We start from the raw sequence: 16409 nt of genomic DNA, 5'->3' as shown, positions 1-16409 counted from the left end.
AGTCCCGTAATAAAAACGGACGCTTTCAGTAAATCATTGGCAAGACTTGCTGGAGTCTCTGCGTCCTCGAGTCATCCTGATTGTTAAATGTAAGACGTCTTCTGCAGTCTGCGGCCGCATTTCGTGCCAGTCTTTCCCTAGTTTCGGACATTCAAAAATATCCAACGTGTTTGATATCAACACATTAGATAATACCGCAAGTTGCATAATACGGTCAACGACCTATATAAACCCTGAGGATCGCGGAAACAGCGTCATTATAGTGAACATGGACGAAGAAACGTCAGTTAAAATGGACTGTCCTTAAGGAGAAAATAAAAAGTCAACTGAAATAATGAAATACAGACAAGACAATAAATAATTCATATCTGCATTGTATTATTTATTATTAAAAAAAACAACTTTATAAATATAAGTGTTTTATTTTAACTATTATTAAAAATAATGGTTTAATCTTTCAATAAAATATCTAACTTGTATTTTTAATTATTGCTAAAAAAATAATGATAATAATGATACTGATAAAAAGATGAATATTAATAAATATCGCTCTTTCATTTTGAATTTGTTCTGTTATTTTCAGGCAAAAATAATCTAGTTGTAGTCTTGTAATAATAATACATTATGTTTACAGGCCTCTTACTCTGCACTCAAGGACGCCGTGCAAATTTAGTCAAATCTTTAGTCTGGGCAAGTCTGTGTCTCGAGGAGACAGACCAGAGCTGCTGCTTCTGCTTGTATCTCCTATTTCTGGCTCCATGACAGATCTTGTACTATATCATTTTTACATGAGATAGAAGAACCTCTCCAGTTGATTAAAGGAGTAATTATAGTTTGCTGAATATAACATCCACGTGAAGAGTTTGTTAAGGTAAAATCTGCAGAATTTGACAGGAGGTAGAACGATGCAGATCCAAATGTCAGGTCACAGCAGTGCTGCTCTATCATTCCAGCATCACCAGTCGTATTTCAAAGCAGCTCGGTCCACGTCTCCTCCATCAAGAGAGAAGTTGAGAAAGTGCAGATCAGGACTCCAGAGGAAGGTCAAGATCACTAATGAAATCTCATAATAGCCGCTCCCTGCCCGAGCGTGGAGGAGGAGGGGAGATCTCCACTTAATCATTCAAATGAATGTCAAACTATGAAACGTGATGGATTCATCAGGATGTGTGTGTACCTGTCCTGGAGTTCTTCTTGCAGCCTTTGCTCCCCGTCCTGATGTCCTGGGTGAGATTAGACCTGAAACAAAATCATCCAGTTTCATATTTCACTGTCCAAAGATATCACGATGACCAAATTGTTCGTCCTGAAATTGATATATAAATGGAATATACTGTATATTAGATACATTCTCTAATTCTAACTTCACATATTTTTTCAATTGCATTTTAAGTGTGCTAATATTTAGTAAACATGCTCTGTAATAAAAAGGAAAAAAGGCCATGATCATGTCATGACCCTAGCTCTTTTTTAGTTCACATTTTGGTAATTTTTTCACTCTCACTTCCTCTCTATTTACATTTCCCTGAGTTGACTGATGGCAAACGGCTGGACCTTCATGTATCAAGAATCCTCACCTGAGTCCAGACCTGTCTGCCAGGTCAAATTATTCCCTGAACTGCTTTGTAGTTGTTACTCGTGTTTCTCTTTTTGGATAATTCTTATCAGAATTCTTGTATTTTTGCTGTTTTCCCCTGTGTGTACTTTGTAGTTTGTTCGTGAGCGTTTGACCGCTGTGCTTTCTTTTCTGTTTCCATGTTCCCTGTCCTTTCATTTGTTTCCTCTTTTATTCCTTGGTTAAGTGGTCGCTTTGGTTTCTGGATTTTTAGATATTTTGACCTTTTTCTTGTTTCTTTTTTCTTTGTATTTTTGTATTGAGTGGGTTGTTTGTTGAATATTACATTTTTATTTATTCCCTTTAAGAAAATATTCCTCTGGTCTCTCGATCCTGCAGTTGTGTTCCGCCTCATATAGTTTGTGACATTATATTTACAATAGTTCAACTGAGTGTTAGTTACTTGTTACCCAAGTGTTTTTTTTTGTCATGTTTTACTATTATATTGAGGCCTTTTTTTTACTTGGCCCGTCTTCATTTTGACATCTACCCACAAAAGTTAGAGTACATATCATGGCCTCACCTCTGGTTCATACTAAGAGTCGAACATGTTCCCTGATTTAAAAGAATGTTAAAATATTGAAAATATATTAATGTATTCACAAAATTTGTTATATGCACTATAACAGTGTACCCTCCGTAAAATGGTTTTGTTCGTTACCTGTTTCTCTGTACGGAGACTTCAACACATGCTCCACCATCCCAAGCACAAAATGGGTCTCTGGCGAGGATGCAGTCGTAACAGGAAGTGTATCTCTGGCACGTGCACATGGGCACTTGAACAACGGCAGAATCGGAGCCCACGTAGATGCTGCCCTGTAAAACACTATGATTAAGACCTGTTCTTCTTCAGCCCTTCGTCTAGTCTTTGGAAGTATTTATTATACTATTTACCCATTTTTGGGGATGCAATATAAATGATAAGATGCTTATTTGTGATTAAGAATACTTTTTAAATTTGAAAACTTAATTTATTGATGGTCTTTGGTAGATCATTCTTAATTGTAGGGGGTGATAAGAATGACTCAAAGTTATAATAACTTCTTGAAGAAAAAAACATACGAATAAGATTAAAAGGTAAAGGAAGAGTTCCTGGTATGTAGACAGTTTGGTTGTTACTACCACTTTTAATTGGTTTAAAAGTTTGATTCAACTTTTTATACGTATAATCTTTGCTTTTTTTTTTTTAAATGACTCCTTTGCTCTTCTTTTAGTTGCTTTTCTTTAACTGACATCACTTTTGTTATCACTTTTAGAGTGACAGTGATAAAACAGAATAAGAGTCAAACGAAAAATTAACAATTTTAGTTTACTTGCTAGTAGGAAGTAACAAAACAATACACGATAGTATGTGTTAAATAATGTGTCTACAGACAAGTTGCTAGATGTGACTCATAGGTCAAGGTTAAAAAAAAGGAAGTATCATGGTGTTGAGAGACAAACACGTCATGTCCATACGTGAGGAACCACAGGAGGTTCAACTCTGACTATCAAAGCAAGTAAACGTTCAAGAGTCCACCTACCAAGCTCTTGGAAATGACCATGCTCTCGATGGGCTGAGGTTTGTCAAACAACTGCAGCTCTTCAATGATGTGCATTTCTCCATCAATATCCACTGCTCTGTGCAGCCAGCCTTCATCTGTTAGGGACGAAACAACCTTGTCAAACAAGGATTATCCAGATTGAAAAATGAAATGAAAAGAGACGACCACAGAGCCTCAGGGTTTTAACTGATTAAGCTGCTCTTTGCTTGGGATATTACAAGTTGTAAGCCCTCCAGATGCAGATGAGTTAGTTTCCTCCAGTAACTGGTAACATTAGTTGCTTTCTTAACCACAAATCAATACAACAATATTATGCAGTGTGTCAATCCCAGACCCTACTGGTGGATATTTGTAACTACACATCTGTATTGAACACAAATCAACAGTCACATGTTCTACTCACCGGTCCCCAGAAATAGAACAGTGTAGGTGTTCCCATCCACCGCGAGCTGCTTATGCACAGCAATTTTGACATAGTTGACGCTTCTTTTAAACATCAGAGGCCGCAGACCCATGGGCAACACCTGAGTGGCCATCAGAGGGTGTCGCCGGGCGAAGGTCAGGACCATGTCAGGCAGGTCTCGAGATGAATTGATGCCTTGTGACCGGTGCAGGTCTGTGATACACTGTTGATGGAAATATTAACACTTTAAGAAAGTGACTTGTATTGTATCCTCCTTACAGTTGAGTTTGTGCAGAAGCTTAGAATGTTTATTTAGAAATCAACTATTTGTTTTAGTCAACTAATGAAAAACCAACTCTCCTGACTTTCATGATTCAAATATTGAATTCTTCCTCGCCAAGTTAGTAGTAAGTTCCTCATCATGACCGTGTTTTGAATGTATTACTTTATAAAGTTGTCTGAAATCTCGGCAAACGAGAGGTTACGAGAGCAGACTCCATTATGATGTGATATAATATAATACAGTATATTGGCATTATTTATGCAATGAGTCCCTTGGAAGTGAAGACTTCCAGGATTGATGATGTACAGTGACAAACATTAATGTTTGACCAATCATTGCAGATTGGTATGCGAGTTATGGTAAACAAGATTTAATCTCCAGAAAAAAACTGTTTTCAGAGGGAGGGGCTTAAGCACCTTTTTAATGAAAATAGAGTTTTTTACAAACAGACACATACTGATGATACAATAGAGTCCAACATCTATTTAAGACACACATAAATCAATACATTAGTTTCCATTTAAATGTATATTTTATAATTTATTTACACATTATATGTATTTATTACACATTCATTACTATTTTAACTCTGAAAGTGACTACAGGGTTTTTGTTTTAGGACTTTGAACATTTGTGTGAGTATTCACTGCCCTTCTGAAAGATTAAAGTAAACAAAAAAATATTGGAATAAAAAATAAAAGTAATATAAAATACATAAAATATAATATTTTTCCTGATTTTATTACATTTCTTTTGCAACTTTTATTTTTTCTTTAAGTTTTCCATCATATTTAGATTTTCGCTCCTTTATTTTATGCATGCTGGCCCCTCAAAACAGTAGAAAATGAGGCCCCTGAAGAAATGTAGTTGCTATATAAGCTTTAAAAGAAGCTGATTCTTACAGATCCAGGTCTTGGCTCTGGAACCTTCCCTGTGTACTCCCTCCACTTGGAGTCCTGCACCTCCATGTACGGGCCGTCAAAAGCTTTCTGCACATCAGAGAAGGAATACTGGCAGATGGCTGAGGCTTTGATATTCTTCCTGAAAGACAAGACCCCGACACCCTCATCAGTGGAACACAATGATGATTCAACTCTGCAAAAACCGGGAGGTGATTATCAGCAGAGCTGAGCAGGGCGAACGGATCCAATTTCAAACATCCAAACTGACGGCCGACGAGTGAAAAGCTTCAGACGGACTTCTTTCTAGTGAGCTTCCCTTGTGCGGCACATTCTCCGGCACGCTGCTGAATGGACTTGTGGGAGTGGCTTTAGTGACTACTGTGTAATTTACTTCTTCTTCCACCAAATCCTGATGAGTCATTCAAAAAAAAAGCCTCATTTGTGGTTTCGGGGATGCACCTGTGACAGCGCTGCTTTGTCCGACCCGATGACTCGGATCCGTGTGATTACTCCAGGTGATATTAGTCAAGTCTGCGTCACATTCCTGTGTCCATTGTGAGGCCGACTTCAAAAGCATTCAGGTGAGAAAACCGGGAACGGCAGTGAAAGCAGGATCAAAACAGTGAACAATTCTTGCCGGAGTCGCTTATCAATGACTAATATCTCACCAGGTGGAGTTTTTCACCGGGCAAACGACTGCAGCGGATAGGAAATAGGAGGAAAAAGCAGTGGAGAATGAGAAGAAGAGGGAATAATGGAAGAATCGAGGTGTGAAAAAAAGTGACAAGTGAAAATAGATTATGTTTCACTCTCACACCAGAGCAGGATAGTTTCACAGACTGCAAGGAGATATTGTTTATGATGCCAGACAATTTGATTATAGTGAATAAAGCTGTTCCATTGTTGTCTGTATTTATGTTCATCCTCCTCTAGCTAAGCCTAGCTTGAGTGTCCTCCCTGGCCATCATTGGCTGCCTTCGTCTTTTTCCTCGTACCTCCGTTCAAACTCGTGGTCTTGGGAATTGAAGAACCCTCTTGGATTAGAGTCGAAACGTCTTCCAAGAACTCTACACGGTCCATTTGACTCACTTTGGAACCACTTAGATAGCCATGACCTGGATGAACGAGAAACTTCCTGGTCTAATATCCTGAACATCTGAGTCTAACTACCGTCATATACTATCAATGTTTCCTTTCCCTTCGATTTCAGTAAAATATCTCTGACAGGTGTCTACACCGGCTTCACTTTCCTCTTCCCCTGCTTTGTTCTCCGCCTATACTAGACTTCCCCTCAACATGGTGGTACCCCCTCGATTAAAAACTTCCCCAACCCATGTCTTCAAAGTAGAGATGCTAGCAAGAATTTGTTGGGAAAGGCCTCTGTTGTCTAAACTGTGAGGATTCATCTGTATAAACTCTGACATGTTCACAATGATCTATGTCAATGTCAAAACAGAGGCTAGATTAGATTTAACTTTATTAATGTCTTGGGAAAATTAATTTAGGAAATAAGTTTTAGTAACCGGTGGATGTCAAAATTCAGAATAAGGTTGTAGGACATTTTTTAAGGATTGGACAGCATTGAATCGACCTTAAAAGTGTTGACATTTTTTATAAGACTAATTTGGGCCCATGTAGGAGGATGGGAGGATGTCGGAATTGAAAGATGGTGAAGAAAGAGCTGAGCCAAAGGTCAAACCAACGTTCTATGTTAAGCAACCCTTGTGAAGCGACAGAAAGAAGAAGATCAGAGATACAAGCAGCTGGAAAATAAATGTTCTTTACAGGGTTTCTGGACTTAGAAATAGAGGGAGAGTAAAACTAATGCTAAATGTTGATCTGCATTTGGTACTGATGCCTCCTGGATCTTTTTTTGGTGAGATGTTGCCAGAATGTGCGCAGGAATGGGCAGACGTGTCAGGTAGATAACTTAGAAATTCCTCTGATTTTACAGAGAAGAACTGAAGGAGAGAAGCTGAACCTCTTGAACATCTGCTCTTGTGAAACCCACAGAAGCATAAGGCCACAGGTGTGTAAAAGGTTGCGGGGGAATAAAATGATGACTCATCAGTCAAACTGTTTCTAGCATTTATCTGAAATACTTAAACTCAATGTAAAATATAGATATTTACCACATAGAAAGCGACTTTAAATCATGAATTAAACGTCTTTCTTACCATTCAAGACCGAAGACGCCGAAGATAACGCTGCTCTGGGGGTCTCGTCCCCGCAGGACGAACACACTCCTCAGGACATTGAGGTGCAGCTCATATTCTGGAACCGAACAAACCATTCTGGCCTTGAGGAAGGAGGTCCACTTCCTCTGCAGGGTCCTCTGACCTCCCCAGTCCGTCTAAAAAAATGAAATGAAGGGGTTGCAGCAGGGTTGAAAAGTAAAGTATGCAAAGCTACACAAACTAGAGAATATTGTAAAACTAATTACAAGGAGAATTAAGAGTAAGAAGGTTGTAGGTCTGATTTCAGCTTTAAGCAACTCTTAGAATTAACCTGGCTTATTTCGTGTGGATTCGCTATTGCCCGAGCTTTCATGGGTTTATTCTGGTTTCATCTTATAGATCATAGATCTAGTAGATGTGAATGTTAACAGGAATGGTTATTCGTCTTGCTGCACTGGCGACCTGTAAAGGTTTCTCACGCTAAGTTGGTATTAGGAAATCAGTGGAATGAAATTAATGGAAAAATAAACAACTAGGTACGAGTTTGAAGATTTTCTCGAGTTAGAAATTAGGTTCAAAAGCTTGTTATTTAGCTTTTCACCAGGAGGAATTATTATCCTACACGTCCACTAAATCCCGAGGTCCCTTGAAACGTGATAACTCTGGAGGAAATGAGCCGAGAAATTGTTCCAGCCCTGAGCTTCTGTCGGTGTCTTTGGTGTCGGCGTGTCGTCTGGCCAGCGCACAAAAGATCTGGACCAACATCTGCACTGTGACCCAGTTCAGACACTCGCCTGTGTCTCTCTCTGGAGATCGTCGCTGCGACCCATTTGTCTGGGATGTGTGACGGTGACGGAGCAGGTGGTGCAAAAAGTAAATAAAGGATGCTGGACATCTGACCCTCTTGTCTCATAAAATCCATGCTACTCCATGATGAGGAGTTACAGTCGTACAACAGGATGTTTATATCATCCGTAGAAAAGTCTCTTGTGATACATGTCAAACCCATTTTTCACACATCCTGCTCCCCCACCCCCCCCCACACACATCCCTTTGGTTCACAGACAAACAAACAAATTCATAGCCAGACGCTGCAGTCAGTCATGGACTGACTTCACAAGGCTGCACTTGTTAATGTTTTATCATCATATGAGGAAATAACTTTTTTGTAACCTAGATCCACAACAACCTCTGCTGCACTCATTCAAGTTTTATGTTGACAGGATAAGACACAACTCTGATTGATGGTCTCACAGGAACCAGAGATTTAACCAACGTGACATGGCTCGGGAAAGACCTGTCACACCAACAAAGAGAACAAAAAAAAGACCTCCAGGAGAGGTTGGTGGGTTAGCTGTCTAGACCGTAGATGCTGATCACTAGTGAAGCCGAGTGAGAGGCAGAAAGAGGAGGAGGAGACCCCCCAGTCCCCCACTCTGCCCATCCTCCTCCTCTAACACTGGCATTAACCTAGTGAGGTTGGTGGGAGCTTGCCTGGCAACAGTGGCACAAATCTCTGTCGAGAAACATTTTTTCATCTCTTCAATGCCATTTTTTGTTTGCTTCTTTTGATTTTTTACTCTGCCGACATAATCAGTTTTTTTCAAGTTATATTTAAGGAATTTGAAGTTATACATATTTATATTTCTGCTTATTGCTCATTTTAGAGTATCATCCCATCACACCCCGAGGGCTATTGTTCAGACTTGCACTGGTTGCAGAACAAAATGACTCTCAGCCTCAGGTGAGGCAGGTGAGAGAGTAACTCTATCTATAAGTGTGTGTGTGTGTGTGTGTGTGTGTGTGTGTGTGTGTGTGTGTGTGTGTGTGTGTGTGTGTGTGTCTGTGTCCAGACCTTGCAGACACGAGCGATCCTGGACACTTTGGTCTGACTCGGGTAGGCGATCTGCTCCTGACTTCTCTCGGTGAAGAAGAAGTAAATCTTATCGTCATCTCCGATGGAGCTGTTAATGCTCTCCTTCAGCAGGACGGAGCCCACGAAATCTGCCTCTGTAAACACACACATTAGCACCAGCCATTAGCAGCTTAGGAAACGTCTCCATGGAAACCGAGGAATTGCTGAGCGTTCACAACAAAAGCAGGTAGGGCTGCACTGCGTCTTATCCTGGGGGTCAGGATTTTAACATTCATTGTACTCCGTCCAGTCCTGGCAAGCCAGGGTCAGAGGGCTCCTTGGCTAATCCAGAGAGGCGTCACTAAAGAACCTGAAAGTTTGTTTTATGTGCACAAGAGTGAAAAAAAATTGATCTGTATTTACACTGAGAACAATGTTGCTATGGCTCATTGATAAATGTTCTGCTTCCTAAAGGTGAAAAGAAAATAGCTTTTGGGGACTATATGAGAAAACCCACAAACGTGGGTTTATGTAATTACCCAGAAGCCATCGAGTGGGGGCCTCCTCTGTCCTCAGAGTGGGGAATGGGAAGTTCCGGCGCACATCTGGAGAGCTGCGGAACTCGTACTGGGATGCTGTGAACATTTCTCCATCTGACCAAGAGATATAAAGTTATATTCTTAATTTAAACGGCAACATAATGTGATGGAGAGTAGCATGTTAAAAATATCTTTTGTTAAGGAGAGTAGAGTTTCATACTCAGATATACCTTATACTTATTGAAGATTCTTTGAAATTAACTTGTCTTTTTTCAAATAAACTTTAAAAGTATTAAATGTTATTTTATTATTTAAAAATGATGAACAATTCTACACACGTAGGAAACAGGTTCCTGTGTAAATCGTACCTACAAGCAGACCCGTGTATCCCTTAGCCGGGTCGTATGGACATCTATCTTTTCCATCTTCAAACCCAGATGAGAAGTTAAACCGCTCTGCATCCTAAATGAACAAAACAAAGCCTGACAAATTGAACCATGAAACACAACAAATGATTCCCGTGAGGCGTCTTACGATATAAGCACATTGAGGTCGAAATGCATTTGTTCCGCAGGCGTACAGGTGAGTTTCGTTGTATCGCTGCAGGAAGCGGATGTGATTATGACATTCTGTCTGGAAAAAACAACAAAGCACTTATTTTTGCTTTGAAATAAAAAAAGGCGGCACAGATCTGTCAACAAAACTGAGTAGAGGTGATTCATTTTCTTTTCTTTTTTTATAAACATTAATCTGGTTTCTTTTGAGCTTCAAAAAAAGTAGGTTAACTTTCACATTAACATAGCATTTCCCATTACAAAGGCCTTTAAAATCAAGGTTGGAGAAAAACTTAGAAGCTAAAATCAAGTCTTTGAAAACTTTGAAACTAAGAATACCAACTTTTTTTATGTGAATCTTTTCATTATCCTAAGAGAGGCTTGGACTATCGGGAGGCTGCAACACTCTTGTATTTTGGATGCTTGAGTCTCAAAATATAAATGCAAAAAAGGTGAAAATAAAATAAATTTTTGAGATAAATGCATGAAAAAATACATTTTTTACAAAAAAAATTTCAAGCCGTCTAAAGTCATTCTGTTATGCTACGCTAGCGTCACATTCAGCTTAAATAAAACGTTTTTTCTCTAACCTCAAAATGTGTTTAAACTGGTTTGAGGTTCTTTATTTAACATCAAATATTAATTTCACTTTAATAGGCTTCCCTGGTCATATTTTACTCAAGCTTTAGTTTTACTCTGCAAAGACTAACTATTGAGCTAACTTAGATTATCAGATAATGTCATCCTCTGTTTCTTATTGACATGTTAAAGATCTTACAAAGTTATACTCTTATGTAATAAAATATAAGGAGAATACACTATATGAATTATAAAGATAAAGTAAAAACACCGTCAGATACAACTGTTTGATTTTACTTCATATCAGGTGTCTTAAACCCTGCTGCTAAGCTACACTAGCATTATAATGAAGATATATTCAAAAGAATTACTTTAAAACGTGTATATCCTGTTTGTAATTATTATTAATAATATAACTATTTAACATATTTATTTTCTTCTTATTTTTAGTTGATTTAATTTATCTTTGGCTTCACTGAATAAAATAAAATTCAGCATAAGTGCAACTTGAAAATACTATAAATAGCATTTCTTCTGTGTTTAATTTGACAAGTGCCATAATAATTGTTTTGTCTGACATCCCAGAAGTTCAAAGCCTTCTTCCCGCTCTCCTCACATTTCTTCAACAACTGATACATTTCTCGTGTGAGAGAATCCCGGGAGGCACAGACGTACCTGGTTGTCTCTTCCTTTGTTCAAACACTGCTTCTTCTGCTCGGAAGACGCGTCCCACTCAATCTGTGAAGAGAAGATCTATATGGAGTGCTTCACTACATTACAATGTCTATTAATAAACAAGCCGTGAAGTGTAATAAGGAGAACTGAAGGCCAGAATGTATTTTAACAGGACGACAAAAAACCTGTCACAGACTCGTCAGGAACGTTTCCATCGGAGTTTATTCCAATATCCGTAAAATTGGACGGACACGATGGGATTTGCTCAATCTGCTTAGGTCTATTATTAGTTTGCCCCTGTGAGAAACTTCAAATAGTAGGAGAACAAAAAGCTTTTTTTCTGAGAAATCTCGCTGTTTCATCCTCAAATGTGGCAAATAATTGATGAAGCCAAGATGTTATGCTGACTTTATTCTTATTGCCTCGGAGCCAAACGTCTTCAGATTTCCAGGTCAACACAAGTTTGTGATGTGGTGTAGGTTAAACAGACTTGAAACAAATCAAATAACCTCTTTATAATTGTCATACATTTACACATTTACATGTTCCAAGTGTTAAATTGTATTTTTATTATTGTTAAGTATAATTGAATGCACTAATCTCACTCACAATGGACCAAAAGACGTGAATAAAACAACTTTCATTCTGAGCTGGGATTATTTTCAACTGACAATTTTATACATATAATGATATTAACTATAGTTTCTGTATAAAATCAACTCTTAAATCTGTCAAATTATTTATTAAAGATCATGTCTTCAGTCAGTGTTTCAGACTCACTCTGGGGTTGGCATAACTTGATATATTTGTGGTGTTGAGAGCGAACAAAGCTCCTCGTCCTCCGGCGTACAACAGTCCGGTCTGGTCCTCCAGCAGCAGCGTGCTGTAGTTCTGCGAGGAGCTGGTGAAGCGGGAACTGCCTAGAAGACCTGCAGACAACCAGACATATGTGGACATTAGATGGAGGTCAAAAAAAACCTCTGAACATAAGACACTGTCATTTATAGACAATATACCTGACAATGTTTTTTTCTGGTGTCAGCTCTCTTGCCTTGAGTTAATCCTTATCTACTTCCTAATCTGTGGTTGTGCATTTCCAGGACCACCGGCACTCGGGTAATGACATTACTCATCCGACTGACTGGAATTGAAGCCGTTTCAGTCTGAATCACACTGTGATCTCTTGGCCACACCAGTAACACACTAGCTCGAGAACAAAATGAACAAGTGCGCGGATTAACCACAGCGACGCTGGTGCGTAGCCAGGGGACAGATATAGGGCGTCTTATTTCCGGGGCCTCGCTTTATAATCTCAGAAGGAAAATGGATGTAGAGTAATGATGATTAAACTCCATCCACCGACTCAGATTTCTCAATGTGACATTGTTGACATCTGCGGCTCATTCTTCTCTGTGCTTTTTCTTTTTTTTCTTCTTCTTCTGTGTGACAGATTTACTTAATGAGTCGTTAATCGGCGCCTGCATCTGACGCTCTGATTGCCGCACTGCCACAGATCTTCTAACTTGGAGATGAAAACGACGTCCTCTCTTTCAAAGCAGCTTCCGCGTCCTGCCCTGGTTTTCTCAAACTATACACACGATCAAATATTAACACACGACCCAGGCCAATTATTTTGGGACGGATAAATAATCTGTCCTGGGGAAGACAGACGAGCGAGCTTTATGAATATGTCGGGAGACCCTCCCCCGCCGCCGCACAGAGATGCAGATACACACATGCTCGGTGATGATGGTGATGACGATGATGATGGCGATGGTGTGGGGGTCGTGATGATGTGATGTGGCAGTACTGGGGCAAGGGTTGTGATGTATTAGCCCCACATTCCTTTAGTCCCTAAAGTCATCACTAGCGACCCCCACTTCCCCCCCTTTTGCTCATCAAACACTGCTCACTGCACCAATGTTAGAGTTTTAATAAGTATTAAATAAGTATTAAAATATCATATACTTCAACTCACTAACAGACCAGCAGTGGCTGTTGGTGAAAAAAATGTAGGGGGCGCTGTACCAGTTCACAATTGAACACAAGCTGCAGAATACCAGTGATATTTAATAGTTATTTTGAATATTACATTAAAGCATGGGAAGGTACTGCATTTTCTACAGGGGCCACATTATATATACTGTGGCTGAGATAAGGGGCCGTCTAGGCAAAAGAAATAGCCTAACACAAAAAAAGGGTAAATGAAAAGATCAACAAAAATTAAAACCTAAATATGTCAACAAAATATGTTCGAAAAATTAATAAAAAAGATTATATAAAACAAAGATTTTTTTCTTCTAAATATGATATCAATATTTAAAGGCAAGAAATATTCATTCAAAGGGCAGGGGAAAAGTCCGAAATAACGTGAGAAAGTTATATTTAGAGATAGAACAAGAAATACAAAAATACATTTTCTACAAGTTTTACTCAGATTGGTTTAGCTCCTCGGCCACATTATTACAATACAAAAACTAAAATACTATTAATATGTAAGTTTATTAAGTCACAATCAAGAACCACTAATAAATCAGGTATTGTGGTGTAGTTAAGTGAGAATATATTTGTAAAAAAAACTATGCTATCATTATGATATGTGCCTAAAACACTAACTTGTATCAAGAGTAGTTTTTCATCTAAATGAACCTGAGAGTAACCGCAGTTGTTTTTAAGATAATTATTATTAACTACTTAATACATAATCAGAGATTGAATTGAATTTGTGTTAAGTCCCGTATGAAAGTTCTCATCTCCTCCTTCACATACTTTTTGTGGCACTAAATCTTTTCCTCCTGGGCCACAGATTCCAGGATGTTGATGGGATGGATTTCTGTTGCCATGTGACCATGGCAGTGATTGGCTGAACCTCTTCAATCATTGGGTAATTTATCTATTGATCCACAAGTTGTTTCTTCCAAAATATAGTCATTTGTTTTTTGGAGTGGCAAGTTGTAATGAAATGTTGGCACAAATGACAAGAAATGGTGAATGATTGTTAGCTTAATAAAATGAACCTGATCTTATTTCAAACTCACCACAGCTTTATAATTCAAACATCCTAAAACTTCAGCTCAGTCGATCAGTCGATCAGTCACATCAGTGGTGCAAGAGTGAGAAAATGTAAATGACAACTGTGAATGCTTACAAAGGCGTATTGTTACCGACACTTCCTGTTTTTCCGTCTGCATGTGGACAAATCAACTTTGCGACCGTCACCTTTGCCCTCCTAAGTTTGTTTGTCACAACTGAACCTAATAACTTGTAAACAAAAGTCTTCCTTCGACTCAAAACAAGGAAGGATTAAAGCCGTCGGACCAGTTTGAAGATGAACGATTAGCTAAGCTTCCCTCGAGTCTATTTAAACAAACCAAATACTGATCATCTGCAGGCATGACTTTTAGTTCCTCCGCTGTGGCACGACGGCTCAGCGACTCTTGTGTAACACAAAGTGGTGGAAGGGTCGTTGCCCAACAGCACATGCAGGGGTTTCTTTTCCCCACATGACTGACAGTCACATGGAAAACTACCCACATGACGACTGTCTTACTCACAGTCCTACCGCTGCCTCTGAGAAGATCGACTAAAATGTGGATTTCACTTTATTTTATCTCATCTGTCAATCAAACCACACGGAGTGAGATGCGCCATTGGCTATACATCACTTTTTAGGCACCGTTGCCAACCATTGACACTTATCTACACCCCCTAAAAAAATGTTTTATCCTCATTAACATAACATATTTTATCGTTTCCTACATGGTGAAGGGGATAATCTACAGTTATGTCAAATATAGCCCCTTGTTTTCCTTAATTTATTGTAGATTTGAATGTCACGTACAGCTAAAGGTACATTTGTTTGGATAAATAAAATGTTTCGAAGAAAAATAGTTTCCATGAGTTTAATTTAAGATCTGATATCTAAATATTTTCCTTTTTTTCTTGATAATAACATTAATAGCTATGACATCATACGGACAATTATACAATTGACATTGAACTCTTCTAGTCGTGGGATAAATACATTATTTAACTGCTTAACCATAATATCCGATAATCTGTGGTTTAATATTATACCATGACTTTCTGTCTTCAAGTTTGCGACCTCATCTCCTAAAGAGACTTACCAGCGCCCCCTACTTAAACATATGGATTTTTCTTATCGTTGATCTCCTCCTTCGATTGTGTCAATTGTGCCCTGATGGTGATAAACCAAAGGGACTTTTAACTATTTTGTTATCTGTGTTTTAGTGCCGTAAGAGTTGCAGCAAAGCAACGTAAGCGGTGACAGTGAGTCAAATGAGCAAGTGTCACCTTTAGTCAGTCGCAGCCTGACGGGCTCAGATATGAGCGAACAACTCTATCACCACTGAAGTTCAGGACATGCTGGGAGGGTGGGGGGGTATGAAGATGGGAAAGTCACACTGGGCTACATTTGCACAAACCTGGGTACATCCGGATAAACACACACAAGCGATGTCATATATAGACAAACACACATCCGTCATCTAAGCCCTGCATGTTTGTTGCTTCCACCCTTTGAAAACAACAAGTGCCGAAGGCGACATGAAAGAACCACGTCAACGTGTGCGTCATCTGCCGCGTGTATGGAAACCTTCTAGCGTATATATATATATATTTATATATATATAAAATGATAGCAGCAACACTCAATAATGTAATTGTTATAATATGATAAATAAGCTGTCGATAATGAAACATTGTTGGACACACACCACAACCTAAGACACCAGAGCGACCTTCGCAAAGAAATGTTCGGATTCATGTTTCAAGAATCCCCGAGATATTCACTTAAAAAATCTGTGCTTACTGGTGACCTTTCTATAATGTGACCAGTGACCTTTCCATGATGTAGCCATCTTTTTGTCTGGTGTCAGAAAAGTCCGTGCCTGCCTGTGCAAGCCTCTCTTGAAGTATTCTTGTCACTAATCCACTGCACAACATTTGAACAAGTTCAGTTCGAGACCAAATACAAATTGACACCCACGTTGTCTTTTTTACCCAATATTCTTTCCTTAAATTGATTTCATATGTATGAATCCATAACATTAGCATTTGAAGAATCGTTGATGGAAATGAGTCAATGGGACAGCAGTAGAAAACTACTTAAGACCCAGTGGCACCACTGAGAGAAACACATCTTCAAATGACTTGTGGATTTAGATGGTCATTTAAAAAAACACCATTTAATAGTTTGTTCTTTGTCCCACTGTCAGCGTTTCCCGAAAACCTCTTTTAAATCTGTTCATTTGTTTTTCAAGC

At 38.9% G+C, this 16409-nt stretch overlaps 1 protein-coding gene across 2 annotated transcripts in view; it reads right to left on the bottom strand.

Annotated features, from left to right (window-relative positions):
• Positions 1-16409, bottom strand: part of sema4gb (sema domain, immunoglobulin domain (Ig), transmembrane domain (TM) and short cytoplasmic domain, (semaphorin) 4Gb) — a 28160-nt gene that overhangs the window by 2552 nt on the left and 9199 nt on the right. For both annotated transcript variants that reach the window (XM_087784091.1, XM_087784092.1), the window contains 12 exons: positions 11907-12055; positions 11127-11189; positions 9853-9951; positions 9687-9780; positions 9319-9432; positions 8780-8934; positions 6925-7100; positions 4748-4886; positions 3563-3785; positions 3139-3254; positions 2277-2431; positions 1178-1239 (listed from right to left, as the gene is read on the bottom strand). In XM_087784091.1, the coding sequence (XP_087640217.1) occupies positions 1178-1239; positions 2277-2431; positions 3139-3254; positions 3563-3785; positions 4748-4886; positions 6925-7100; positions 8780-8934; positions 9319-9432; positions 9687-9780; positions 9853-9951; positions 11127-11189; positions 11907-12055 (1545 nt within the window). The remainder of the gene's footprint in view (positions 1-1177; positions 1240-2276; positions 2432-3138; positions 3255-3562; positions 3786-4747; positions 4887-6924; positions 7101-8779; positions 8935-9318; positions 9433-9686; positions 9781-9852; positions 9952-11126; positions 11190-11906; positions 12056-16409) is intronic.

This window comes from Callionymus lyra, chromosome 2 (genome assembly GCF_982586985.1).
Source record: "Callionymus lyra chromosome 2, fCalLyr1.hap1.1, whole genome shotgun sequence".
In the NCBI taxonomy this organism is placed as follows: domain Eukaryota; kingdom Metazoa; phylum Chordata; class Actinopteri; order Syngnathiformes; family Callionymidae; genus Callionymus; species Callionymus lyra.
Note: the sequence above shows the minus strand (reverse complement) of the source record. Positions and strands in the feature narration are given on the sequence as shown.